Genomic DNA, 27,383 nt, shown 5'->3' on the forward strand with positions numbered 1-27,383 from the left:
TATAATTAAATGCAAGACTGTGGGTTTGCCCCACCACAATACATATTTACAGTATTTTGACAGTTTATGTGAGCACCTGGCGCACACTCCTATCTAACACTCCTGCTACGGCATTTATCGGAATTGTCGAAACGCGAGACGCTTACCTCATATTCCTGTGAAAACTTGAGGTTGTCGTTGGCTTTCAGTCGCTCCAGATGATCTGCCAGGTCCATAATTGGAATTGGTGGGTGGCTAGCCATACCTGTCAATCAGACGAACTCAAGGTCAGTCACCAGTCTTGTCAGAGGGGATCACCCAAGCACAAGCCAACAGTGAATCATTAGATAAGCAGCATGTGTGTTTAACAGGGGGAATGGAAGAGTGGGTCTTGTTAGGCTAGTTTGTTCACTCAAAGCAGTGGCCATGCTCATAGAGAGAATATGGACACAGAAGCCAATGAGAAGTCATCGAGCACACTTGCCCCACTGGGACTCTCCCTATTGAGAGAGAAGAACGTTATTCACACAGAAAGCTGCCGTGGGTTAGCATGAAAGTAAGACACAGACACAAACATCCCAGAAAAAAACAAAAAAAAACAAACAAAAATAAAAAAAAATAAAAAAAAGACATTCAAAATGTTAGGCCAGATGTTGACGCCTGCTTTGAGTGATGACATGTTTTCAGGCTGTCATTTCAAACTCCGCCTCCTGTGATGACATAGCATTAACACCAGATGGATTAGATGGGGATGGGAATACAAGACTAGGCAGAAAAAGGAAAGAAGGGAATTAAAGCTATTAAAAAAAACAAAAAACAAAAAAACAAATCATGTCAAATGCATAATCGAGACCAACTAACTTGACAAATGGAGGTTACTGGGGTGACTGGACGCACCTGAACCTGTGGAGGAAACGGCGGTGTAATTAAATACATTGCAGATGTTATGTGATGTTTCCTTCACAAACAGAAGGTAGGTATTGAAATGTGACGAGAAGTAGTTGAATGAATTATATGTATTCTAAATGGAACATTCATTAGTAACATACAAAATCATCATGCTAGAAGCTTGGCTATGCCACCATGCTTTTGTCATAGAAGAAAGCGCACAGGGAATAAAAACCCCAGCAGCACAAATCAAAGTCAAGCAACCACAGGATATTATTTGACATTCATTTTAACCTGAGGATGCTGACATGGTGATATACTACTTGCATAGTCTGCAGCATTAAGTTTCAGCCTGCAGTTAAGTTCACTTGACTTTGACAATGTGGAATTGACATTGTTGAATATGGGTGGTAGTCCCGGTATATGTGTCATCAGCACATTTTAAGAGCTTAGATATAGGAAACAATCAAAAATGTAGGGCTTGAACAAGTGTTCACTAAGACACCTTTTTGTGTACGTTGCCACAATCTAGCCTGTGGCGAAAGGTCTGCAAGTGCCATTTTGATACACCGACTGGATATCTTTCTCTCCCCCTCTCTCTAACTTTGAGGTGATGTTTCATTTTGGTTGCTGCCACAAGTGGGCATTAGCTAATGGAAGCTGAGCCTCGTTTTCCCACCCACTCTCACGTCTCTCTGAAAGACGGCAAAGGGTGTTTCTATTGCAGCCCCGCTACTCAAAATCCATTTCCACCACTGGGGGACAATGAAAGTACCATTTCCCACATGCTGTCGCTCAAACATCAAGCATCCTTAAGATGAAAATGTCCATTGAGGGGTAAAAAGGTGAAATAAAGGGTAGAGGGAGTAGGGGATAGAGGTGGTCTAATGTAGAAGCACTTCAGGACTTGAGAGAAAGTGGTCACGTGGTCGGAAAAAAATGTTTGGTCCTTTTTAAGCAACGAGAGAGCCAAGATACCAGCTCTTAGAAAGGCTGTTTGGGGGATGGTTGGGGGGGTGGAAATGATGGCTTCAGAGGCAAAATAGTGGGAGGGTGGTTGAGATCACTCTGAGCCAAAAGGAAAAGTACCCCTCTGCCAGGATGAAACAGCCAGTAATGGTCCTAACATCATTGAAGGGCTTTCATAAATATGCATAATCTTTTTTTCAAAAATGAGCCTGCAGGGTTAATTCATCCTGCTTTCATACTAGCTGACCTGAAAAATATGGCTTTGATATTACAACATTATTGGCGGTCTCTGAACACCTGTCCGAAAGCAGTTGGTGCCAGAGGTACACAAACGGCATTTAAGTGTGTCTCTCATGGTCAGGACAGGGGCAGAGATGCATACCTCCTTCCCAGGTGATAAATGGACTGTGACGCTCATTGTTTCTCCCAGGTGAGAAACAGCCACATGACCGAGTCAAGGCGTGACCACTGACCACCACTCACCTGAAGCACTAGAGGTCAAACCGAGTAAACGTTTGTGTTTACAGCTTGTCACCACTTTCTCGACGCCATCCGTTGGCCCGCATACAAAATGGTACACGGAGTCGTGACACATTTTGTATTTCTCTCCCCTCACCTTCCACAGCACCTCATCCTGTGACTTCTCGCAGCAGGATAGCATCCAAGCAGGACTGTACTATTCTGAGTGAGCATGACAAGTCTTGATGACCTGGATAACGCAGGTGCAGAGGAAGACGACAGCTGCCATGAAACTGTCAAGCTTGCATTTCTGCCTATTCATTTTCCACAGAGAAGTGTCTCCGGGGAGGATACTGTCAGTTTTGACCCTCTGTGCCTTCTCTAAGCACCTGTCCATTGTCTATCTGCAAACTGCTCGCTTGTTTAATGCCAATCTCACAGCATAGATGATTGACTTTTTAGGGTGTTAAGGTATTAGGTTTTGAGTGTCAGCGGTGGATGCAAATGAACAAACAATGGAGCATATAGACCTAATTCTGAATATACATTATTCCTTTAAGCAAGCAATCTGTAGCATTGGCGTCTGTCACAATGCATATTCAGTTGTATTCGAAGTGAAGGACATGGATGTCACTGGCTTCATTTGGAATACTCACCAGGCGTTTGGAAGTTGAGGCGTCGAAGCTCAACAGGGTCGGTGGGATGATGCAACGGCATTTCCTTGCTGTTGGGGAGACTGCCTTTCCTAGCTTCAGATTCTGCTCTTTTTCTGCAGAACAAACAGCAAATTGTAATTGTTTTTGATTAACGACCTTTTTTTTGTTGTTGCTCTTACTGTATAACCTCAAAGCTTTGCCTTGTGGTCTGATAAATACTACAGGCAAATATGTAATTATAGAGGTGGCAGCACTACATTCTTACAGTACATAAGGCTACAGAGGGTGGACTAAATAACATCAACCCTTCACAGTATAATGCAGTCTAATACAATAGCCGTTTAAATACTACATTTAGTGAAGCTCTTTGCAATGATAGTGTCAATTGAACTCTATAGTCATTTTGAAGTCATAGTTAAGGGTGGTGTTTAGATGGGAACAGGAAGGTATCATTTACTACAGGGCATTGTACTGGATAGCATCATGATGTAGCGTATCGTTTTTATTTGTTCTGTTTCCTTTTATGTTTCAGTATTTTGAATATATGTTTTGTTTTTCACACATCTTTAGTTTACAACGTCAACTCAAAAAAAAAGTGTTAGTTTCATAGACAGCAGTGCAGTTTGTTCATGCATACTGTAAAAATCAATACATTGGCCACTGACATGGATCATGTTTTGCAAATTATGCATTATAAGCACACAGCATGATATTATGAATGACCTCATCTCCAGTAGCCAACTCATTTTTATATGTTTATATATAATATGTATGGGGTATGGAGGAGAAAAAAAATGGTTCAAAGGGAAATAGTTTTTCTCTACTCCTTTCTCACTCTTACCTGTCTGGTTTGCTGCTCCATTGGTCAGCAAGAAAAGAAATATCGACACAACATTAGGCGGTAAGACCTTTGGCTTTATGTAATGGAGAAATCCAGTAACTTTCCTGTAGAATAAGTGAATGACTGTCTGCATGAGAGACAAACGATACCAATCATATCTCAATTTTGCTTTACGTGCAAGATTAGTGATGCTTCACTTCAGAGATTATGCTCAATTATGCTGCCTTGGAGCTCTTTGTTTCAAATACTACAGTTTCCCAGGTGCATCCAAGATTTGTACATTGTATCTCTGCTATTTCAAGCAGTTGCAGCTGATTGCTTCTTGTTCAAGCATAAAAGTCATCTCTTGACTCCTAATTGCTGTCTCTGTCTTTTCCTGCAAATAAGCATTCCGCTGTTACATTTATTAAAATCCAGAATTATGCATATTCAAGATTTATGCACGTGGCATTATTCATGCAAACATGTGGGATCATCATTCATGAAGCATATACTGTATTCAAATGAAGCACTGAAACGTTTTCATTTGAAAAATGACCAGAATCTCTTCGTCTGTTTGCAGACATGACTTGACTTCATTTATTCCACATGTAGGTGTACAATGTACTCTGATTTATGTGCCTCTGATAAAAGCCCCACATTGTTATCCCCATGTCCTTTCCCAGAGTTCAACATAACATGGTTGTTGCCCTTTGTTTTGCACAAGAGGCACACTCTGTCACATAAAAATTGATCTCGACAAGAGAAATATCTCCTGGTTATGCACTGAACGTTCCCTAACGTGGCGGTGACACTGGCAAGGTAATTGATGTGTAAAACTGCCGGAAACTCCGAAGCCCCCCACGCACACATGCGATCTTTGTTCACTTTCAGTTCACCTTTGTATTATCCAAAGCAAAACTTGATATGAATGGAATCCAAGGACAATAAGGTGTAAGAGAGAGCCGGAATAAAGCTGTATGCATAAACCTCTTACATTACACTGCTATTGATGTATTTTTTTGTCTCCAGTATTGGTACCGTTACTGATTATAGCTTGTGCTGACTCTTCACTTACTAATCTTACCTTCCCAAAATTACTTCTTGAGGCCTACTGTTAAATTCTGCTTAGGACTGGGCATTTGATTGAATGAACTCTGCAGAACATTATGTAAAATGGGAGAAGAGTCAAGATAGTGAAGGACAAAAAAGGTCTGTGCGTGGACGCATGCATGGAAAATGTGCACTTGTGTGTGTGACATGGCTAAGCAGGAGGGCAGCACAAGGTCATAGTCAGGATCTAGAACTACTCTCTCTTGTGGAATGGGTAGTAAAAGGGTAGCGTTTTAGATGGTTAGGATGCTTGCCCAAGCCCCAGGGTCTTTCTAAAGCTGCAGACACATGCAGTGACATGAAGCAGATAGTCAAAGCTCTGCCCTCCTACGCTTGACTGATGTGCAGTGACAGCACGAGGTCTCGGTACCACTAGGGTGTTCCCGACAAAAAAAAAAAGGCTGTTTTGATTCAGTGTGAAAGTGCACTACCGCATATGTTTACTCCAGCTTTACGTGTGTCTGTGCGTGCAAGGGAGGTAGACGGATGTGTCTGATTAACTTTCAGTCAACGCATGTGTCTGTGTGAAGGATTGTGGGCGTCTGCATTCGATGGCAGCTTTGGTAGTGGTATGCTTGGATTTACTCATCTGAGATTTTGCATGTGCTACAGAGAGTGAGGGTCATGGATAGTCTGAAGATCGATGCGCCTCAGGCTTTTGAGTTAAAATCTTACATTTAGTGTCTGCATTTGAATGTGCTAATTGAAGATTTGTGTAGTGTATTGGTGTCATGAAAGCTAAATATTGAATGCCCATACATAAAAGCTGAGTGCATGAATTTTAAACGCACATATATAAGTAATTATGTTTATACAGTGCATGTTTTGCATCAACCCCTGCAGTGACTTTGTCAGTATCATATGCACAGTGTTTGTGTTTAGTGTTAAGGTCATGTGGTGGATTCCCATGCATTCGCTTCACTTGATGGCTAATTCTAGATGCAGACTATCATTCAATATCCTCACCTCTTGTACAGGAGAATGGCAATGACGATGCATATGATGAAAACCACAGCCAGCACAGGGCCCACCACCCAGATGAGGCCTTCCTCTTCATCGATGATCGGTTGGGGGTCGATGTCAGCTGACACAACCGGGTCCGAGTAGGGGCTCGTGGCATACATGATCTAAGCCAGGGAAAGCAAATCACTGATCAATATTTCTATCTTAGAATCTTTTTTTTCCCAACCATCATGTGCTTCATTTATGGATTGGACCTTATCCTACTCTCTATTCCATAATTGTATCGATCTAGTGATTTTGAAAGATGTTTTCTTGCACCACTCCTTAAACAGATCTTTACTTTGAGTTGCATCGACATCCAGGACTGATTGCTGAGGGGATACATTAGATCCAGACTTATTTGAGGAGCTCAAGATATTCAAAGCACTACTGCAAGACTTCAATTAATTTACCCCCACTACAGCGCATATCTAACGAGACTCTGACAAACACAGCATGACCAACAATACAAATTAAAAGGCAATTCAAAGTTTTGCTGTGTAATTTCTGCTAAGCTGTAGTTTGGCCAATCAAAATGATCTTTAATATCTTCTGCTATACGGGAGCCTTGATTGAACTATTTCACATTCTAAGAGGAGATAAAAAAAGAAATGGTCTTGTGGGAAGAAAATATATGCTTCAGTGGGCAAATTAGAGATTTCCCTCAGTCCGTCATTATCGTTTTTGCTCTACCTGAACTCGGGGTTAGTGGGAGAGAGTGCGAGGCAAGACTATATAGAACCTGCAGCTCATCAAATCCATCATCACGCCTGCAGCTGCCTAATCATGCGGCTTTCTGGACTTTCATCCATACAGACACATGCACACATACACACTAGGTGCAGCAGCAGAGATAAGGTGGACCGCACGTAGGACGCAATTAAAGAGGAGGCCTGTTATCGAGGCATTCTTGCGATCAGCTAAGGTCTTAAGGGGTTTCTCTCCCTAAAGCAACAAGGGTCAGCTTCTTAGGCCAGCTGCAGCTTTTAAGTTTTTAAGTCAAAGCCTCACGAGGGCTCAGAGTAACACATCTAGCCAAAAGCAAACTCCAACCAACTGCCAAGATGCAGTGGATTTAGGCCTCTGTCTATCAACATGCACAACTTTAGTGCAAAGAAGCTGAGATTGCTAGCACTGATTAACTTAGAGGTGAACAAGCTGAACTCAAGTATATGAGACACATCAAAAACTGAGATAATACATGAGTGAAAGAGCAAACTTACATTTTCAGACATCTCCAAAACAGCAAGCACAAAGAAGATGTACTCCTGGCCATTCTGGAGTTGTTTGTTTTCGAAGTCTCCGTAGATTTTGCCATCTCCCAGGGTGAACTCTTTGGGCAGGTCTTTGTAGTAGGCAGCGATATAGGCTTTAGGCTCTGCCTGCCTCCGGAACCGTAGGCCTCTGCTCGTTCGGTTTATCTCTTTTAGCAGCTACAGCGAGGAGAAAGAAGCAGGCGGTTGATAACACATAAAGACACGTTCCAGCACACACATAAGAACACATCTACACCAACCAAATCACTTCTATCTCTGATTGCTGAGCTTAAATTTCTGATTGCAAGAGGCAGAACGTTACAGAAAAGATCAGTGACTTATTTCATCTGTTTCTTTTACTCCAAAAGATTGTGAAATTAAAAGATTGTGTGGATTTCCAGCATATAAAGTAGTTGAGGATTATCCAACGGCGTCAAACAGTAGGGAAAAAAATGGGGGGGACTGAATTAATTTACAACTTACAGAGCTCTATTACTGTTCTTGTTGATACAATCAGAAATATTTTTGCTTGAGATGGCTCAATGTAGACAAATAGAATCTGAACAGTGTACAACTGTTCTGTATTTTCCAATTCACTTTTCTATAAATATTCATGACAGATATGCAAAGTGAGGATAAATGAATTGTATCAACAAATTGCTTCAAACTGCGTTTTGCCATAACAAAAACAAAACAACATGATGTTTCTTGCAGGAATTTCCCCAAAAACTGTCACTGCCAGTTTTTCAAAAGGAAATATTACATATAAGAATTAATGTTGAAACCGAATTTACCACATTCACTCCCCCAACCAACAATAATAATCCTCACAGGCTGAAACCCCACATCACATCACACAAGTGTGCCCTTCATACAAGTCTGTACCATCCGACTTTAAACTTCCAGTACAAAGCACGGATCGTAATTATGCTAATCAGGCCTGGCTAGTTGTTTGGACGTCTGATTTCATATCTCTGACTTGTGCACAAATGAGTGTGTGTGTGTGCGCGCGTGCTGTGTGCGCCTGTCATTCACATTAAAGTGTGTGCGTTCTTGTGTGTTCTGTTTTGGCTGCAGGGCTGTTGGTGCCGCCCGATAATGTCTTCAATCATCTCTCCTGTCAACACGGCTAAATCTAGCTGCCCTTGGGAAAAGTTGTGAAAAGGTGAGTGCCAATATTGACAAACAAATAAATTCTGACAGAGGGGTGACTTTTGGGCAATCGGTCAAGGCTGCAGACATGGGCCTGTAGGCATGAGCTGTAATGCCAATGCCAGATGAGACATTGTGCGGTTTCTTTTAGCCTCCTAGACGTGATATATTATGATGTTTATACAATAGAAATCAATATTTTAAAACTCGCTATTTCAAAATAAGATATAATTTGCCAGAGGATTTGATTCGCAAATTACAATCATTGCCCACATTTCAAATTGTAGGGGGGAAACTGAAGTAGGGATAACTTTGAAGAAGTTTCCATTTCTATACATTTCTAGGACAAAGACTACAGTATGTGCTGCATCTAAAGTAATCTAATGCAATACCTAAGCAATACATAGTAATAAAACATTAGTTTCCTAACACACTTAATCCTGCAATGCACAGAAGCTCCTGAATTATCTCAACTGGCTAAATATAAAAGTTGTCAAGTGTTTTGTGCATACGCAGTAACCTAGCTTTGCCTGGAATGAGAAGAGACATGAAGGCCTGATGCAGCTCTTCAGGTAATTACCACAGACACAAAGAGGAGGAGGAGGACGCGGGGATGGGGGTTGAGTTTGCAGTGCTCTTGATGGCTACTTCATGTTCTCATTTCCATATGAACAGTGCTCTCTGCAGCTATTTGCATCAATCAGCGAGACTCATCTCCTGTTCCTCCTGCCCTCTTAACTGCCTCAACTTATTTTTTTCCCAGTTTGGAGAAAAATGTATGGTAGGAGCACACAGTTACATAGGCGCTGTTGAGAAGCCGAGTACAATAACGGCATATACATTTTTTTTAAAAAAAGCTGAATTTTCTCATGCCATATTTTCCCTTTTCTTGGTAGACTGAGTCATTATAAACGTCTTACCTCTTCCAAATTCATCTCATCGGGATTGTCCCAGGGTTTGAAAAACTTGCCAGTGCGCTGCTTCTTCAGAGGTACTACAACAATGTAATATCCCCTGGAAAATAAAAAGTACAGTACATTAATATTCTAGATCACTGCCAATTTTCAAAAAAAACACAAGTTCAACAGTTGCATTTCGAAGACAATGATTACTGTTTTCTGGGCAAATAAAGTCCTGTCTGACAGTTAGAACAAATATGACATTGCACAGTGTCCACCATCACTTGATTTCGACCATTTCCCCCTGTTTTTCTTTTAATTTAAGCATGTGAAATATGGTAACACCTCACCGAGGCCCCCTGAGGGCTAATTAGGAGACCTCTGTGAATGCAGGAGAGATACAGAAATAGAAGGATTTTCATCCCTTCATCAGGGTGGCAAGAGAGATAACGGCTTCTGCCAGAGTTTCTGGGCTTCCTGGTTGGGCACTGCACTAGCCAGCCTTAGCCAGGAAGGCAGTGTGGCAGGCTAATGGGGAACCTAATTAGCTTAAGCTCTGGCATGGGAGACAGTGGGCCAAGTGCAAGATCAAAAAACTCAAGATGGGTTTGAAGCGTCGGCCTGCAATCGGATGTGCTCCTTGGCCTTCTGACAACCCTGGGCTTTGTTGAAAGGCTGTAAGAGATTTTAAAGGGCTTAGAGGAGTGTGCTTAAATGAGCCGGGCTGTTTCAGTGTGTAATGACTGAGGTGAAGTGGATATTACACTGAAATATAGGGATGAATATAAATGACTCTGTTTGGGAGGGATTATCACTGACAAGGTCAGCTATTAGGTTAACTTGTTTATTTCCATTCACAATCCATCAGTAAGAAATAATCATCAGTAATATGGGCATTAGCAAAGGACAGTTCCACCGCACCATACTCATGTCTGTAAAAGTCTCATATCCAACAAAAGAGTCATTTTTTCTGATATGATTAAATCAAATCATATTATGATCGATGCAAGTTGGTAAGTAGGGCAGTAACGAAATGTGCACTCCTGATTGATGCATCAACTCAGAAGTAAAGTCTATAGCCTGCCATGCTGTTATTCTGTATAACTCTAGGTACAATGGCAGTTAAAAAAAAATTTCAGGGGCAAATGTAATAACAAGTAGAAATCACCTTTTAGTTTGATCATCTCTACTCACCTTACTCTCTCAGATGTCTGCACTGTTGGTAGCTCCACAGTCACCATACCGTCTGAGTTGGTCTTGCCAATCAGGTAGGGTTTGGTACGAAGGATGTCTGGGGCCGTCATGGTGCTCACGCGGTGCTGCAGACCTCCGGCACTGTTTCCACGATTGGTCAGGAGGAAGGAGTACTGTGTCTCAGGTTGAAGACCCGTGATTAACTTCTGTGTTAGCTTCCCGTCCACCTCCACACTCTGGCCATTATCGTAGAGGATCTGTATACCAAGGAGTTGATGTTTCATGTACATTGGTGTATTGTAGATGTTAACTGAAGAATTTGCATTGTGTAAAGTATATATGCATATGGAAATATATTTAGCTCAGCAGTGCTTACAGTAAAAGGTTGTGCTGGGTTGTAGGTGTCTGGGATTTCCCAAGTCAGCAACACTGAAGTCTTCATGGCAGCTTTCACGTGGAAATTTTTTGCAAACACTGCTAAAAGAAAGGGGGAGCAGGTGATTTAGACACAAAACATCCATTTTTATCTATCTGCACCAATGGTCCCACACCAGCGCTTACCTGAGAAAGTCTCCTTCAAAACCAGGCTGAAATCTGTACTACACTGAACTCAACACTGTCCGCTTACCTTTTACCAACACCAACTTACATTAATGACTGACCTTTGCTTAATTGACAAGACACAAAGAGACATACATACTTACACGTGAGTTATTTTCTTTTTAAAACTCATTCTTAGATTAGTGAGACTGCTAAGGGTAGGACAATATGTTAATACCAAACTCCTCTGGTTGATTCCATATTTTGTGAACGCTGCCATCTGAGGCTTTCAAAAGGAAGCTGCTGTGGTTGGAAAGTGCTGCGCAGGAAAAGCTTGATTTTAAAAGGGAAAATGGCTAAAAAAGGTTCAGGGACTGGTCCTACCTTGATCCAAAGGCTGTGTCCTGAATTGGACACTTGGGCTATAGGGACCAGAGCCCTTGCTGGTGAAGGCACACATTTTAATATCATAAGTGGTATCTGCCTTAAGGCCATCCAGGATGACTGTTGATTCTGGTGCGGTGATGAAGAGTTCTGAGGGACTGCGTGGGCTGTTGATGTCCTTATATTGCAGAGCATATTTCACTATTTGCCCATTTCGCTCTGCCAGCAGTACAGGTTGCCAGCTAACCTGAATGGTCGAGGTGGTGGCACCCTCTGCTGTAATGCTCTGAGGGTAACCACTCGGGAAATCTTCATTCGTGGTGACTTCTTTGACTGTCTCTTCACCGAAGCCCACTTTGTTGCGAGCTGAAAGGCGGAAAGTGTATGAGGCTCCCTTATGGATCTCTTTGGTTGTGTAGTGGTTCTCTCTCTCAGGGAACTCAATGACAGTCAGTGGATCCACATCTTTGCGGCCAAAACGGAGGCGATATCCTTGCAGAGGGCCATGGGTTAATGCTGGGGGATGCCACTGGAGGAGAGCTGTGCCCATGTTGGTTGCACTGACCATTAGTCGAGGTTTTTCAGGAACTAAAAAACATACAAATGGAGAAAGGGACAACTTGTTATAATTATGCTTTAATTTGATCATATTAGTAGTAGGCAGGCATTCAGTATTCATATTATTCTATCTCTCCCTCTTTCTATATGCACAATTAAGTACTTTTGCTGTGGCATAATGCTGTCAAAAGAGGTTAGTGAAAGAGCTGATTTTTGGTGTCCTTTTTCCCCCCGTCTTTCACTCTGCATTTTCCATTATTTTGAAAGTGCCTTCAGCATTAGCGCGTCACACCAATGGGTAAGAGTTATTGCACTAAATGAGACAGCAATTAGCTGCATTCACACTTTACACGCTCGATGATTAGAATATTTGCCTGGTTCGTTTTCCTTTTATTGGCTGCAGTTTCACAGCTTTCCAATTTTTGTAATAGAACTGCATTTATTTAGGCAGTGCAGCTCTATACAAAAATCTTGTATATTAGCAGAGAACCACAGGAGATTTGTCAGGAGTGATGGTTACATTACCTGCGCCAGTGGTGGTGATCAGTTTGGGCTTGCTGCGGGCACCATCACCCTTTGTCGTATAGGCTGCCACGGTAACTGAATACGTGGTCTCAGCCTGCAGCTCTGTGATGATCATTTCCTGTAAAGATGCAGGACTTTAGTTGCAAGACAATCACTGGCTGACTTACAGATGTAAGCAAATAGAGAGATAAAAGTTGGATGTGCTGTCAGCATAACCATCACAGCGGACATACAGACACATTCTCTCAGCATATATTTAAAGTTGAGGCATGCTTCAGTGATAAGGGTAGTGTTAAATAAATGACTTGGCAAAGAGTGTTTTGAAAAAAAATAGCTTCCTCAGTAAACACTAATAGATTTAAAACCTTCAAGGCATACAGTATAGGTGACTATTTGGTCAGTTAAATTTAATTTGAACCCAATGTTAGTCAAGGATTCCATCTGCAGTTTTTTTTAAGGTAAGCATATTAAGATGTTGAAATTGCACTCAAGCTCAAGGTCTTGAACTCCTAAAGCACAAAAGACACATGCCACTCATGCAGAAGATAATACAAGGGGAAAAGAAGATTGGATTTTGTCAAGTTCAACTACTCACATGTTCAGTTGAATCATCATATTCCCACTGATTATGATATAAGAATATGGAAAGAAAAGAGACAACAAATAAGGCCCAGGTACAGCCACTATTCACTGATGAGAAAATAAACACAGTTTTTCTGCAACCACCAAATAAATGTAGATTTATTTTAGCAAAAGTAGCTATAATCACTTGTGCAGATAGTTATGTGCCAAACTATTGCATCCAGTAGAATTGTAATCAGTGACAAAACAGTTAAATAGTCACTATTTTACTGAGTTCTGTTACTGATTTGACATGTTGATAGCTTTTTCCAGCTGAAATAAAAGACTTGGCTGTAGCTCATGTAAAGGTGTGAGAGAGAGAAAGCGATACTGTGTCTGAGAGATGAGGTGGCTGGCTGAGGAGGGTGTTATACCTGGGCATCATCAATCAGGATGTCCTTGATGACTGGCTGTCCTGTGGGCTCCCCATTAACCATCCTGACATAGTGCACCTGGTACCCTCGGATCTGACCGTGCTGCTTGGTGGGCATCGGTGAACGCCAGATCACTTTAATTGATGAGGAGTTGACAGCCTCCACCTCAACTTTACGAGGTGGCCCGCTAGGAACTGGAGGAACACCATGGGATAGAAGAAAAAAGGTCAAAATTATAGAGAACCTCTTCACCTTCTTTTTAAATCTTGCCCAAAAGCCGTAGTGGAAAATGCTGCAGTGACAAAAAAAAATCACAAAAGTGCAGCAAACTGCAACAAGCACTGCATGACATCAATATTTCAACAATGGTAAGGGGGGAAAAAACAACAGCAAAAACAGGTCTGACAACTGACCTAATCTTGAAACATTAAAAATGGGTAGAGTGGATTTTTTAAAACAATAAAAATGTGTTTTGTCAAAATAGAAAAGTGGAGCCAAAGGGGGGCTTCAAGTGTTTCAAATACTTGAAGCACTACAAGAATTTTGGCTATGGAGCAAGGAAAAAAAATGAATAAAAAATGATTCTATCTCATGAGGGGAGACAAAATATAAAAAAATGGCCTTCAAAAAATTCTTCCACGTTTTGTTATTCCCACTGTCCAGAACTTGTCCTTTTGCCAAGTTCCTAAAAAAGTGAGGTCTATGAAAAATCCTGCCACTCAAAAAAAAAAAAAATACTACAGAGGATATTTCAAAGTTTCAAAAATGACAGTTGGGACTGGAAGTTGGAGGCCTGCAGCTGAAAATGCCATACCATGTGTTGAAATTGAGCAGCGTAGGGGAAAAAAGCCAAAAAAGGTTGCAAAGTGAGTCACAGTTAGATAAAAAAGTGCATAGTCCAAAATGGGGCTAAAAGTATCAAGTGGCGGCAGTCGCATTAGAAGCAGGCAGAGGGGGTAGAGAAGAAGAGGGAGTTGTAGATACAGTTGTTAGTATTTGACGGGGTAGGTTAAGAGGGGTAGACTGGATTTGCAGCTGAGGCTTTGCTTTAGCGAACACATACCATCCTCCTCTGTGCGGATGAGCTGTGGCAGGCTTTCTGGTCCTGCTCCGACATCGGTATGAGCAGTGACCGTCACACGGTACTCTGTCCATTTTTCCAAGTTTTCCAAAAGGCACTGGGAGCTTTCCGGAGGTATGTTGGAGATTTGATGTGTAGTAGTGTCCTCTCCTTCAGTTGCAGCATACTGGATGGTGTATTGCGTTATTATTCCATTTTGTAATTCCAGTGGGGGTGGCTGCCAACTTACCAGGATGTTGGTGGAGCTGGAGCTATAGCACTTGACTTCCTGAGGTGGGCCTGAGGGCTCTGGTTGTTGGGTTGGTATTTATGCAGGTGCAGGGTTTTTTGTTTGGTCAGGCCGTTCATTGAGTTGGATTTTTTGTTTCAAAGGAGTTTCAGTTTTTGGTTTGATCGTGATGATGATGGTAGAATTGACCAAACAAAGGAGAAAAAAAAAAAGAAGAGGAAACAAAAATGACACAAAATGAGGAAAAATCACAAGGACTTGTATGGATAAATGAAAAGTATTTTAAATCAATGAAACGTCACAAATAAAGACAAAGCAAAAGGCAAAGACCAACACAAAAGTGTACACACTGATGATGAATGGAAGGTGTTGTTTGGAAAAAGGACAGTTTCAACATATGTAACCTACCTTTGTCATGAAAAAAATATATATAAAAAAACAAAGGGAAACAAAAATCATATATCCCAGTATACCATTTCTTAGAACCTTTTAATTCTAAAATGAAAACCTAAAATGATTTCAAAGTACTCAAGAAATAATTTAAGATAAACCATTCCAAAATAAATGTAGCAAGAACTAAGACAAATTTGGCAAGCAGTTACCATCAATCCAAAAACATAAAGGTTGATGCTTTAACTAGTTTAAGATAGAAAAATGTTGTATTTGTCACCAACCTTTCCGAAGCCTGTTGGTTTGTGGTAAAAGCCTGATTGTACAACAGAGAACTTCCCAAGGAGACATGACTGATTTATTAGAGTCTGATAACATTGGCATGCACTTTTAAATTATCTTCATTGATTACCTCAGAGCATACATCTGGGCAGAGTTTGAACTTCTGAGCTTTTATACCCACCTGATCTCTGCCCTTGTCTTTCAGAGACCTCAGATTTATGTTATGTTTCCAGTGTCAAATACAACAGTTGAGTTCTTTTGGTATTTGAATTTTGTGATAAACAACAGAATCTGATTTTTCAATTTTCATCCTGCTTCATAAATCTGAGGTCTTTCAGTGGAAATGTCCCTAACTACAGAGACAATACTTGCTTTGAGCTTTCTATGATATCATTACTCCACTCTTTAATGATTTTAATTGAATTGGAATTGGACAATCCCTTTGTCGTCCAGTGAAGTGTTTTTTGGCAGCGTAGCTACATAGAAAGCTCAGTCTGAAAAAATCTCTATTCTCTTTTTTTTGGCTGACATGCAAGGTCAAGAGACAAGGCTTCCTAAAATGCCCTTTCACTAAAAAAAAGTTGTCTAACGCATATGTGGGCATTCACATAAATAATTCATGGCTATATCATTCATTTAAGCCAAGAAGTGTTTTTGCACAACAAAGGTGGAGAGAGGTAGTTTTTGTAACCTTGTCTCCTGGCTTCACAGGAAAGCCTGGGTACGCTGTCCATGCAACCTTTTCAAAGTGAATACTGCATGGTCAGGTAGACTTCATAACACTTATTTACTGTTTCAAATGTTACATCTTTTCAAATGCATGAACCCTCAAAAGAAAAAGAAAAAAATCACATTTGCTTTATCTGTGCTCAGGACCTTCCTGACATTTTTGTCACTTTTTTGGATTCTGCAGCACACGTAAAATTTTGAATGCATTTGAAAATGTGTTCCTTCCCAAATAGTTTAAACTCTGTCAGATAAGGAAGAAGACCTACGTGTCTGAGGAGTTTCTGCAGAGATCTCATTGGTGTAAGCCCCAACGCCATGTTTACTACGTGCAGCCAGCCGGAAAGTATAAGTCGTGAAGGGCTTCAAGTCCTTCAGCAGGTATGTTGTTGTCGGCTCAAAGCTGATACGTTTCTGGGGAAAAAGTTTAATATCGTCAGTTTTTAAATAAACAGAGTTACAAATAAAAAATGAATACAAGCATTCTGCCCTTTCTGATGAAAATAAAATGTGAGGGTATCATTGTTTACTGACAGAATTGTAACATATTCTTGGTTTATATAAATGAATGTGACAATCAATTTAGTACACTTTATAGCAATTGACAAACTGCACTGTAAATCTCATTCTAAGGCTATTTGTACGCAGTCACGTTTGACCAAAGTCTCAAAGTTAAAAACCAAATGGCGTCATACTGTATCTACTTCTGACTCCTCATACCTCTGTTACTCCATGTGGCTGTGTTTTTTTATTGTGTAGAACAACAAAATTGATTATGCTGTTTATAACTACTACTACAAATGTTGTTAATGTACGTAAAAAAAGCAAAAAACAAAACAAAAAAACACTAGACTGATGAGGCCACTGAACTGTGTTGTATAAGAAAACAAACCAATTTCTTTTTACTGTATCATTTAGATAACTAAGAACCAACTTAATCCTACACATCTGGTATTATGTTAATATGTAAGACTTAGTGGTGGGGAAGAACAAAAACATAATTTCATAACACTGCATTATAATAATAAACTGGATGATTATGTAACGCAAACTACTACTGAACAATTACAGTGTGGTTTGTTATTCCAGTGTTTTAAGCTAATGTTTTGGCAAAACATCTCAAGTCAAGAAATAATTACCTCCTCTTTGTCATCCCGCTTCCTGTACATAAGTTCATATCCTGTGATTTGATTTTCCTGTCCAGTCTGTGCTGGGGCGATCCATGAAAGCAGAATGCTTGTTTCTGATTTGGCTTCTCCTTTGAAGTCAGTTGGTTGGGAGGGAACTGCAATTGGAACGAAGAGATGGGTTCATTCTCTCTCATGTCTTGCACTATTCATTATTATTACAGTCATACTCTCACAGATGCCACACAGCCACATTGTATTTCAGGAGATGCACTGGGATTAGTACAGTGCAGACATAATATGTGGATACTTCATGCTGAAAAGAATATTTGACTTTTGAAGTAAACAACAAAGCATTTACATTTACTGCTCTGAGTAAATTTTTCTCATGCAAAACTATTTTTCCCACTTGAGGAAACCAATTGAAGTTTTTGTTGACAGGCTGAAGATTTGTGTGTTTACAGCTCTGGTTAACAACTGTAACCCACTAATGAGGATAAAAAATGTTGCTTCAAAAATGTTTGGGACACTCAAACATTACTTGTGGAGTAGCCTATGAACATTGGTTAAACTTGTTCAACTATGAATTCTCTAACAACAAGAACAAAACATCCTGCTTACCTCCGGTCTTGGCGATGATTTGAAGGTCTGGAGAAAGAGGTCCATCACCTACTGAGGTGTAGGCCAAAACCTTGATATAGTAGGTCTTATTGGGGATGAGGCTTTGGATGGTGACAAAGTTAGACCCCCGAACAATCTGCTTGTCCCATTGGTTGACGTGCTGGGCAGAATCCATGGTGTAGTAAACTCGGTAGCCCATGATCTGTCCGTTAGCCTCCTCTGGTTCATCCCAGTGGATGACAGCTGTGGTGGTGCTCAGCATGTGACCCCTGACCTGCCTTGGCGCCGTGCTGGGTGCCTGCTCAGCTGTTTTGGCCTCGATGCTCTCACTGGGTGGCCCTCGCCCAATGTTGTTCACCGCCACCACACGAAACTCGTAGTCCGAGTACGGGCTGAGGCCTCCAACGCTGTACCGGGTGGTGGCCACACCATCGATCTCTTTGTACGAGTCCTCTGAGTACTTGGACTTGTGTTGGATTATGTAGTAGGACACTGGTTCAGGATTGCCAGAATCCCAAGTCAATGTTATGCTAGTGGCGGTGCGTTCGGTCACCACAGGAATGCCAGGAGCCTTCGGCAATGCTGTAATGATAATAACAAAAATGCAAAATATACAGAAAGGAGTTATTTAGATACTTATTTGTTAGGTGTTTGAATAATACTGATTGCATTCATTTACCAGCCCATTGTATTTGGTACTGATGATATACTGTAGTACTGTACTGAAGTACTTTCTCCTAGGTGGGTGCCAGATCTTCCTATTATTTAATTTATCTAGTTTAAAAAAAAAAGATAAAAAAAGTATATGCTTTGTGTGTACCCCCTGTTCAGCAGCTGAGTGCAGTTGTCATTAATCTCAGATTTCCCAGTGTTTATCACTTTAATAATTTAACAGGTAAATTTATTGCTTTAATTCCCTGCACCGTGCCACATGGCAAAAGATTTGAGGGCAATATATTGTCTTTATATGCCATCTGAAGTGTGCTTCTGGGGGAGCTTGCTGCCAGACTGTTATATTGTGACTAATATCTCTATGTTATGTCTAGGAAAAACAAAGCTGAGTGTGTGTGTGTACGTGAGTCAGTCCCTTGTGTGCACGTGAACACAGCGACACCAATCTGGGATATCTTTCTGGTACGCTGCATTGTAGATATGATTACACTCAGATAAGTACCATGTCTACAGAGGACACCAAACAATATTCACTACGTTTCACACCCTCTCGCTGCCCCCTCCCCTCACCTCTTGCTAACAGAAATGGTGAGCTTGTGGCTTTGTAGCTCTCCAGCTGAGAGATAAGCACTTCACTATATTCTCAATCTGGCATCTAATACACTGAGGCTGGTGCCAGGGCTTGTCTAAAGCTTTAAGGAATCCTCCACAGATGACTTATCGTGGCAGGGAGAGGTAAATAACTTTCTTCAAAGCACTGCCTGTAGTCTCTGCTTGGATAGTTTACTCCTAACATAAACTAGCTCCAAATTGATGGATATGTTTTTTAATTGCATACAAGGTTTGAAACATTTTGAGGAAAATTGCTCTAAGTGAGCTATTAAAGTCCAAGTCTAGCCACAATATATCTCTTGTCAGAGTATACTGCTGTAATTTCTGCCTCTAATTATGATTGAGAAGAATAAGAAGTAGCTTTACCTTTCACCGTTATCTGTGCCACAGCCTCTATCACCCCCAGAGTTGACATGGCCACACAGGTGTAGTTGGCCGACTGCCGGACGTCTGTAAGCTCCAGGACGTTCCGTCCAATAGGCATGTCGTCTTCTGGCGTAAGGTCTTCGGCACCTAGCATCCACTTGACATATGGCATTGGAGAGCCCACTGCCACACATGTGATATTGACACTGCCGCCTGGCATGATCTCATTGTCTGTAGGTGGAATGGAGAATCGCGGTGGCACCCGGCGTACTGAAAAAGACAAAACATGGTGTGAAAACCCAGCATAACATGGAACAACTGAATTCCTTTCATGGAATTGGCTTCAAATGTTGCCAGAACAAAACAAACAAAAAGAAAATACATTTATACATTATATAACAAGAAAATGAAAGTAAATGCAGGTTTAATTAAAGCATAAAAATAAAATCTGTTTCTAGTAAGATAATTTATGATTTTTTGATGGAGGTTAAGAAAACACATTTTAAAAACATATGATCCAAGAATAAGAGATTTCAATGGTGAATGGGTTAACATCAATATGAGCACCATGCACAAAAATACTGCATTACCATCGGTACAGATATACAGAACCGCACAAAGTGCTGGAGAGTCGACAGCACTGCACAGTTGTACGCAAAGATACAACTTAGGCTGCACTCTTCCAGCTGATGTGAGATAATGTGCCGCATCACATTCTCACATCACACAAACATAGATTCTAGCAATGCTCGAGAAGTCGCATATGCATCGGGTGGGGGTACAATGTTTTTCTGTGTTTTTCAAGTCCAAAGTAGAAACTAGAGCTGTCAAATGTTCTGCATCCACATTTAACTCAATCACCCCAAATGCTCTCCGCCTTTTGACCGTTTGGCTCCTATAGAGATATACTCACAAAGCTAAGCTGTACTTTTTATGTACAGTCATGCAAGATAAGAAGCCTCCTATGCTTTGTGCTAGCCTATCTTTAACATAAACAATGCAATGATAAGAAAAGTTCAACTTTTAAGGGTGCTTTCAGACTTTAGACTTTAAAACTCTGCCAGACAGCTCAGAGGATAAAAGTAAAGTTATACATACTTTCTTTATACTGGTGAATTCAATGACAAATGAAAGGGTCTTTAGCTTATCAAAAGAGGACCAATTATGCTGATGCTTAAAGCACTGACGTGTCTGGCCAGACTATATTGAATGATCGTACAAATCAAGAACTAACTGACGCAAATTCAAATAATTTAAACAGGACTGCAGGCCGTTAAGTGCCCTTTAAGATAAAAATAAAATGAAATAAAAAAAGAAATCATTCAGCGTCATTTACAAGGTGAGGCAAGCTCATAAAGACATAAGATTCTTAGAGACTAAAACAAACACCATGAGAGTAGTTCTGATTTTAATTTGGATAATCATGATCAACTACAGCTGTGGATATCAATCTGGATTTTAAAAGATATATATCATTTGACAGCTCTAGTGGATACACATTCAAAAAAATAAAGAACAAATAAAAGGCTAAAAGGTTACATGACATGTAAGGAAGTCAGGGGAGGAGGGCTGCAAGGGCAAAATAAGTAGCAATAAATATGGTTTAAAAGGATAGCATTAAAATGAAGGGTTAGTCTGAAATGTTACATCGCTGTAAATGTGGCTAGCACAAGCTAAGGGTCCTGGGACAACTAAGAAACACTTGGGGAAGATGGCAACAACATCTTGGCACAAAGGATCGATTAATGTAAGGAAGAAGAAGAACCAAGATAATATAGTATTTCTCCTCGGGTTTAAGTGGTGAGAACTACAGGGTATTGTTAAAAACATCTAGTGAAGACTGAAATGAAAGTGAAGTCGGTTTTACTGCTCATTGTAGTCGAAATAGATTACTGTTAGTTTGGTGAACCTTGAAGAAAACTGGTTTTAAATGCTGGATATTTGTTCACTGCCCGCTAATTGACCCTGCTTTGTAAATAGCCTCAATAATAGTTCCTGACTCTGAGCTAGTTATTTATGCAGGTATTTGCTATATTTGACTGCGACATCGGCACACGCTTCCTGCTACCTGCTACTAATTCACAAAGCCCGTTCTGTTGAGCAGACTGCAGCTCTCCAGAGAGGAAAACTAGGGGAACTGCTTGCATTATTAAATACAACGTTTCTCTCACTCAATATTTAATTAATATGCAATTGGATCACGCTCCCCACAGACATAATATTATCCTGCTCATTTGAATATCATTACATTTGTCAAGTCTGGTGGATAATGCTCTAAATACATCATTCTTTCATGACTTCCTGTGCCGAAACATCTTCGTCAGAGGAAGTGTATAATCTCGGAGGGCAAGGTTGTCTTTACAGCTTGGTGCTTGACTTTAGTGCCAATTACGACAAAGGATGGATTTTGCTTTAACATATTTTTATCTCTGAGAAACTTCAATTCAAGAGACCACCACAGGGAAAATGTTAATGCAGTGATGCTTAAATGGCTCTACGGAGAGATAGATTGAGTGCTCATATGGAGCAGCACTGCATCTATGTAGAGCAGCATCCATTAGTTCCAGGAGCCCTTAATCAAGGATATTGTTCCTGCTGGTGTTGCGTGTCACAATACTTTTCTTTTCTTTTTAAATAGAATTTATTACATTAATAAGATTACATTATTATTATTTTTTTTCATTTCTTATCCCACCTGCTTTGTTGTTAGTTGTGGGAGAAACTGAGCAGGAACACTGACAGGGAAAGGGTTGGGGAAAGGGGATGACCATGCAAATAGACCCTCAGACAGATGCAAATATTGTCCCTACCACCCCACCTCAAAGATGTAAACATGCACCACCTGTTGGACAGTCAAGCATTCTGACAAAGACTGTTGGCATTCTCATGAACATTGAATGTGTGACAAAGATAGACGAAGATGGCATCAATAGAAGTAAAAAGAAAAAAGAGAGAGAGAGATTTCTTTTTGTGGCAGACACATGAACTTCTGTTTTTGTGTTGTGTTCAAAAAGTTAAAAACACACCAACCTTCTCGTAGCTCTGAGGGATGTAGGGAATTTGATGCAGAACAAAATGAAATCGGGACAGGAGAAAAACAAGGGAAACACAGAGAGTAAAAAGGCCATGTTTTAGGTGTTCAAATGCTACTTAAACAATTCGAAGGATCTTCTGTCTCTAAGGTGCAGGGGAGCCCCTTGTATCTCCCTGGCACCAAGATTACAAGTCTGACCTGTCTGAGCTCAAACATTTTGAATAAAAATAATTATTTTTTACACAAATTCCGCCCAGGCCATTTGGTAAGCCTAAAATAATTTATAAAATGAATGTATTTTGCTTTGCTATATGTTGTGTACCATGATTCCTGAGAACTGAGTTGTGATTGACAATTAGGAAAGCTAACCATAAGACTGAAGAGCATTATATAATTTATAAGAAAATTACAAAATCAGTTCATAAAAATATCTGCTACACACATATGTGTATATAGTTTAATTGAGACAATACTTGTCAACAGTGGAAGACTAACAGTGCGTTGTTGTGTGTAAAAGCAAAAGAAGCCTTATATGCTGTGTGCAAGTAAAAATGTAACAACAATGCAGCAAATATTTAGACTTTAAATGGTGAAAGATTGCAGCTTTTAAAAAAAGAAAACATCACTGCTTCTACTCCACCTGTCCTTTTTTGTATTTGTTAAAATCATGAAGCTGTAAAACACTATGTAGCAATCAGAAACAAGCTAAGTTTTCATATAGGGTGGAATAATGAAAACCTTCAATATTGAAATTATTCTATACTGTTTTTATGTTTGTATCTCTTTATTTATTTTTTAAATTCAATTTTAAGTTGAGATTAAAGGTATCTTTCCAAGGTTGATCAACTGGGAGGAAAAATAAAAAAAAAAGAAAGGCCAGAAAGGATCTGTTCTCTGCTGGGGAAAGAGTGGGTACTAATGCAAGATGGGTCGTCCACCCTGTACCACCTCCGGCAGTCAGGTTTGAAAGGCAATTAGTAGATAAACACAGCAAGCAATCTAGTCATTGGTGTTAGACTCAGGATAATCAACAGAAAGAACCAGGAACACATAACAGATCAGATACTGTAGGTTCAAATCAGTGCAGGTAAGTCAAGTACAAAAAAGGAAATAAAAAAAGAACAACAAAATCAAAAACAAAGCATACTTACAGTGACCTACATATGGCCCCTGTAGACTTTATTGGCCTGTTCTTCATGAATTTTAAAAAGAATGTCAATATAATGTTTGATAGAAGCATGTCAGTGCTGTTTACACGCGTTTCCTACCTCTGACATATAGATTTGCTGGGGCAGAGTAGCGGGTTCCATCGTTGTTGGTCGCCACACATTCATACTTCCCCTGGTCAGACTCTTCGCTCTGCTCTATCTGGAGGGCTCCTGGTTGGGAATAGCAAATGGGGTAGCAGAGTATGTTTGGTTAAAACAACGTGGATTGCATCAAGTTCACATGCAAAAATAAAAAAGAAAAGAACGTGTTTGACCTCAAGGCTTGAGGCCAACATCAGCAGCCTTCATTTTTAGTTTTTCTTTGCCCCTTTTAAGCTTCAGTTGTTGGACAGTTTGAAGGAAAGTTGTAATTAAACCATATCCTATAAACTGTAATGAATAAAATACTACATTATTCTCTCTGCTACTATAAACTCTATGTTTTAAAGTTTATCCCCCGTCATTATCACAGCCAGATCCACTGGCTGAGGTAAATGGAGACTGTGTTATTGTACTTTAGTTGAGGGATAGCTGCAAATGGTAATCATGCAAGACATTGCGATACAAATATATTGTTCCTCTTAACAGGCTTAAAGTAACAACAAGGGAAAAGAAAATGGCAGATTGTCAACCAAATCCAAAACAAAGGAAAAACACCTAAAATATCTTCTGACTACGATACATTTACCTTGTTGATGACTTCTTTAGAGAAAAAGCCTGATTACCTATACAGCTAAAGGGTCTAAAAAGACACTCATCCTAGCGCCAATGTCAAAAATAAAAAAAATAAAAATTAATAATTTCACTTTAAAGAATAGGGGCAAGCCCTTCAATATACAACATGTCACTGGACTGGTCAATATGGGGATGAGTGATACTGCTTCAGGGAAACATGGATCAAACAAAAGAGGTTTACAGTATAAGAAAGCAGCATAACAAGGGAGGACAATTGAAAGAAAGAAATTTAGGTATGAATTTTAGCATATTCAATCACAGATCAAGTGTAACATTGACCTAACAGAATAATTTGGGACTTCATCTAGGTGAAGTAACTTTCAAAAAATGCAGCCCATACAAAAAATTGAAAAATGCTGCTCATATATGTGGAAAAATGTTAATTGAAGTATTATATAAGGTAAAACCAACATATAACCCTCTGTAACAAAAGTTTTGACATGCAAATCTTGGCAAGAAATGTATGTCGGCACAACTTACAACCTTCTGACAACCCTTAGCTGAAAAATAAAATGCAATTGTATTAGAAGACAAAATTCAAAATATCGGCTTGGGCCGACAAGAAAGTAACCAACCACTGCTTTAGCTTGTGAAAGCTACAAAAGACACCCATAAAAATCCACCAATGGGATCAGCAGTGTGGTGTCACATGACCATGGGAAAAATGGCTTTATGCATCAACAACTCTCCAGCTTCATGTCACACGGCAAAAATGAGCCAATCGGGTCCTCGCCAGACTCTACTGTTTGCCTTCCCCAAACCCTGAAGAAAAAAAGTCAAAAAGTAAAATAGTCTCCAAACCCAAGAAAAGTAAGAAAAATAGGTGAAAGAGAAAAAAAAGCACCGTAGAAACTTTATCAAAAAAGTGGTTGTTTGGGCTTTTTTGTAGAGGTACAGGAGAGGAAAGCAAATAGAAGAAATGGAAAAAAAATAGTTTGCAAAGATAGAAAGAATTCTTTGGGAGAAAAAAGCAGAGGAGAGGCAATGTTGTCTTCAGCATGCCTGCGTGATTCCACAGCATCTGTGCATATTTTTAGTGCTGAACAAGAAACAGCTAAGGGGGAAAAAATGCTTGGTTGTTTTAGTTGGACAAAAAGAGGGAGACATGATTCGCTATGGCCAAAAAGAAAACAAAAATGAACAGAAAAAATATAGTTTAAAAAATAATTGTCATTGGATATGCTTATTTGAGCCAGGGCAAGCATATCACAACTGAGCTAAACAGGCTCTCGAAACCAGAATACAAAGGAGTAAATAAAGCATAGACAAAAAGATGGAATACAAATTTAGTCAACGAAACAGGACAAATAAAAAGGAAGGTCCATATGAAAGTAATGGTCTTGGTAAACAGGACAGAAATGGAGGTGATTCGAGTGAATGGATGGGTTGACAGCAAGAATGAATTTGTATTATTTTCATTCTGTGAACGTCAGTTCAGCACTCTTACCTCTTATTGGTGTACCACCTGGGTGGATAATATGAATGCAAATAAGATTAGAAAGAAGAAGCATTAGTACGAGTAGATAGAGGCTGGGGGCTTTGGAAGAAGAATCAAATTAGATTTAACAGGGTACGTAAATAAAGGTACTAGAGGAAAGAGAAAGGAGAGAGAGAGAGAATAAGAACTTTTCTGTACTCTACTGGCAGAGAAAGACAGGATTCATCATAGAAAAATCATAGGTCAGAGAGAAGAACTTGTACATTGATGTACCACGGGGAGGTGCCATTTTTGGAATGGCTTCTGAAGACCATCTACTGAAGGGAAAGACTTTACGGACTTTGTATATGAGATTGAGAGCAGACATATTTAAAAAGAAAACTTGAGATCCCTTTGCTTGATCTGAGCTGGTCACCTCCCTAAAACTCTTGACATTTCCATACCTACTGTGCTGGTGTTAAACGATTAAATAAGTGAGTAAGTGGTGGGTCAGTGAGTGAGTAACAAAGATGTGAGGACAGGTATTACCCAGGTCAGTATATGACAACACTAAACTAGGGTTTGGTGATCATAATCTCCAGATAAAGGTGGTACTATAGCTGACAGTGGTAGGACATTTGAACACCTTGGGGTGAGGGAAGAGTGTGTGTGTGTGTGTCTCTAGTAGTATCCCTGAGTCTAAACTATCTGTTAGTAAAATGCATGCCATGCATTTTAATAGTTGTTGTAAACATGGAAATTAGTGGGGGGGTGATGTGTGCTTTAGAGCTAAGCACTTACCAAAGGATTCTGTAGATTTAAAAATATAGAGAGAAGAAAGACAGCATAAGAATATGATTATATTCTTTAAGTAAGTTTAGTTAACAAGGTTTCGTTAATGCTTTAATAACTCTACGTGAATCAAAGTCGCACATTAGAAATAAGGGTTAATTCTACACAGTTCTGTTGAAAACAAGTCAGCAAGGAAGTAGGGTTAACAAGACGAATTAACAAAGGACAGCTGTGAAATCTGTGAAGACAGGTGGTCAAACATACAAGACTTAAAATTTACAGGTAGTAGTGCTAATGTGTTGCCGTTAGCTGGCACATATACTGTAGCTGCAAGCTATGATTTGGCTATTTTTTTGAAAATAGAATAATCTCTTTGTATTGAGATATTGAAATCAAACTTGGGGTATTCAGGCGAATGGGTTTATTAGGGTGTGTCAAAGGCAAATAAAAACAAAGCTGCCATCTACACATTAAAGCGGGGGCTGTAAATTCAAAGAATCAAAGGGTAGGGGAAAAAGCCTTATGGAGTTTTACGCACTACTGTGGCTGATTAGTGTCCAGAATTGGATGTTTTTCTTTAACCTAAAGAAAATTCTCATACAAAGCAAATATGTATCCAGAGGAGGTTTAAGGATCCCTCTTTCAAGAAGTAAAATTTAAACAAATGCACAAGGACGATGATTAGTTTGCTTTTCTGCACGT

At 39.9% G+C, this 27,383-nt stretch overlaps 1 protein-coding gene and 1 long non-coding RNA gene across 35 annotated transcripts in view; one reads left to right on the forward strand and one right to left on the reverse strand.

Annotated features, from left to right (window-relative positions):
- Positions 1-27,383, reverse strand: part of LOC109136709 (protein tyrosine phosphatase receptor type D) — a 336,090-nt gene that overhangs the window by 17,970 nt on the left and 290,737 nt on the right. For 3 of the 34 annotated variants that reach the window (XM_027274755.1, XM_027274745.1, XM_027274750.1), the window contains 22 exons: positions 26,691-26,699; positions 25,920-25,937; positions 23,798-23,908; positions 22,526-22,537; positions 19,496-19,765; positions 17,846-18,427; positions 17,237-17,382; positions 16,367-16,511; positions 14,453-14,758; positions 13,390-13,583; positions 12,990-13,016; positions 12,395-12,512; positions 11,312-11,899; positions 10,764-10,864; positions 10,388-10,644; positions 9,215-9,308; positions 7,110-7,319; positions 5,851-6,011; positions 3,793-3,804; positions 2,952-3,064; positions 841-882; positions 147-244 (listed from right to left, as the gene is read on the reverse strand). In XM_027274755.1, coding sequence (XP_027130556.1) covers positions 147-244; positions 841-882; positions 2,952-3,064; positions 3,793-3,804; positions 5,851-6,011; positions 7,110-7,319; positions 9,215-9,308; positions 10,388-10,644; positions 10,764-10,864; positions 11,312-11,899; positions 12,395-12,512; positions 12,990-13,016; positions 13,390-13,583; positions 14,453-14,758; positions 16,367-16,511; positions 17,237-17,382; positions 17,846-18,427; positions 19,496-19,765; positions 22,526-22,537; positions 23,798-23,908; positions 25,920-25,937; positions 26,691-26,699 — 3,614 coding nt within the window. The remainder of the gene's footprint in view (positions 1-146; positions 245-840; positions 883-2,951; positions 3,065-3,792; positions 3,805-5,850; positions 6,012-7,109; positions 7,320-9,214; positions 9,309-10,387; positions 10,645-10,763; positions 10,865-11,311; positions 11,900-12,394; positions 12,513-12,989; positions 13,017-13,389; positions 13,584-14,452; positions 14,759-16,366; positions 16,512-17,236; positions 17,383-17,845; positions 18,428-19,495; positions 19,766-22,525; positions 22,538-23,797; positions 23,909-25,919; positions 25,938-26,690; positions 26,700-27,383) is intronic. The other 31 variants (XM_027274761.1, XM_027274758.1, XM_027274809.1 and 28 more) reach the window with 27 other exon arrangements.
- The window catches only part of LOC113744584 (uncharacterized), a 127,282-nt gene that overhangs the window by 7,524 nt on the left and 92,375 nt on the right, over positions 1-27,383 (forward strand). Inside the window, exon 2 of the long non-coding RNA XR_003461668.1 lies at positions 8,220-8,307. This is a non-coding gene — a long non-coding RNA (uncharacterized LOC113744584). The remainder of the gene's footprint in view (positions 1-8,219; positions 8,308-27,383) is intronic.

Source organism: Larimichthys crocea, chromosome III (assembly GCF_000972845.2).
Source record: "Larimichthys crocea isolate SSNF chromosome III, L_crocea_2.0, whole genome shotgun sequence".
NCBI classification, from domain to species: domain Eukaryota; kingdom Metazoa; phylum Chordata; class Actinopteri; family Sciaenidae; genus Larimichthys; species Larimichthys crocea.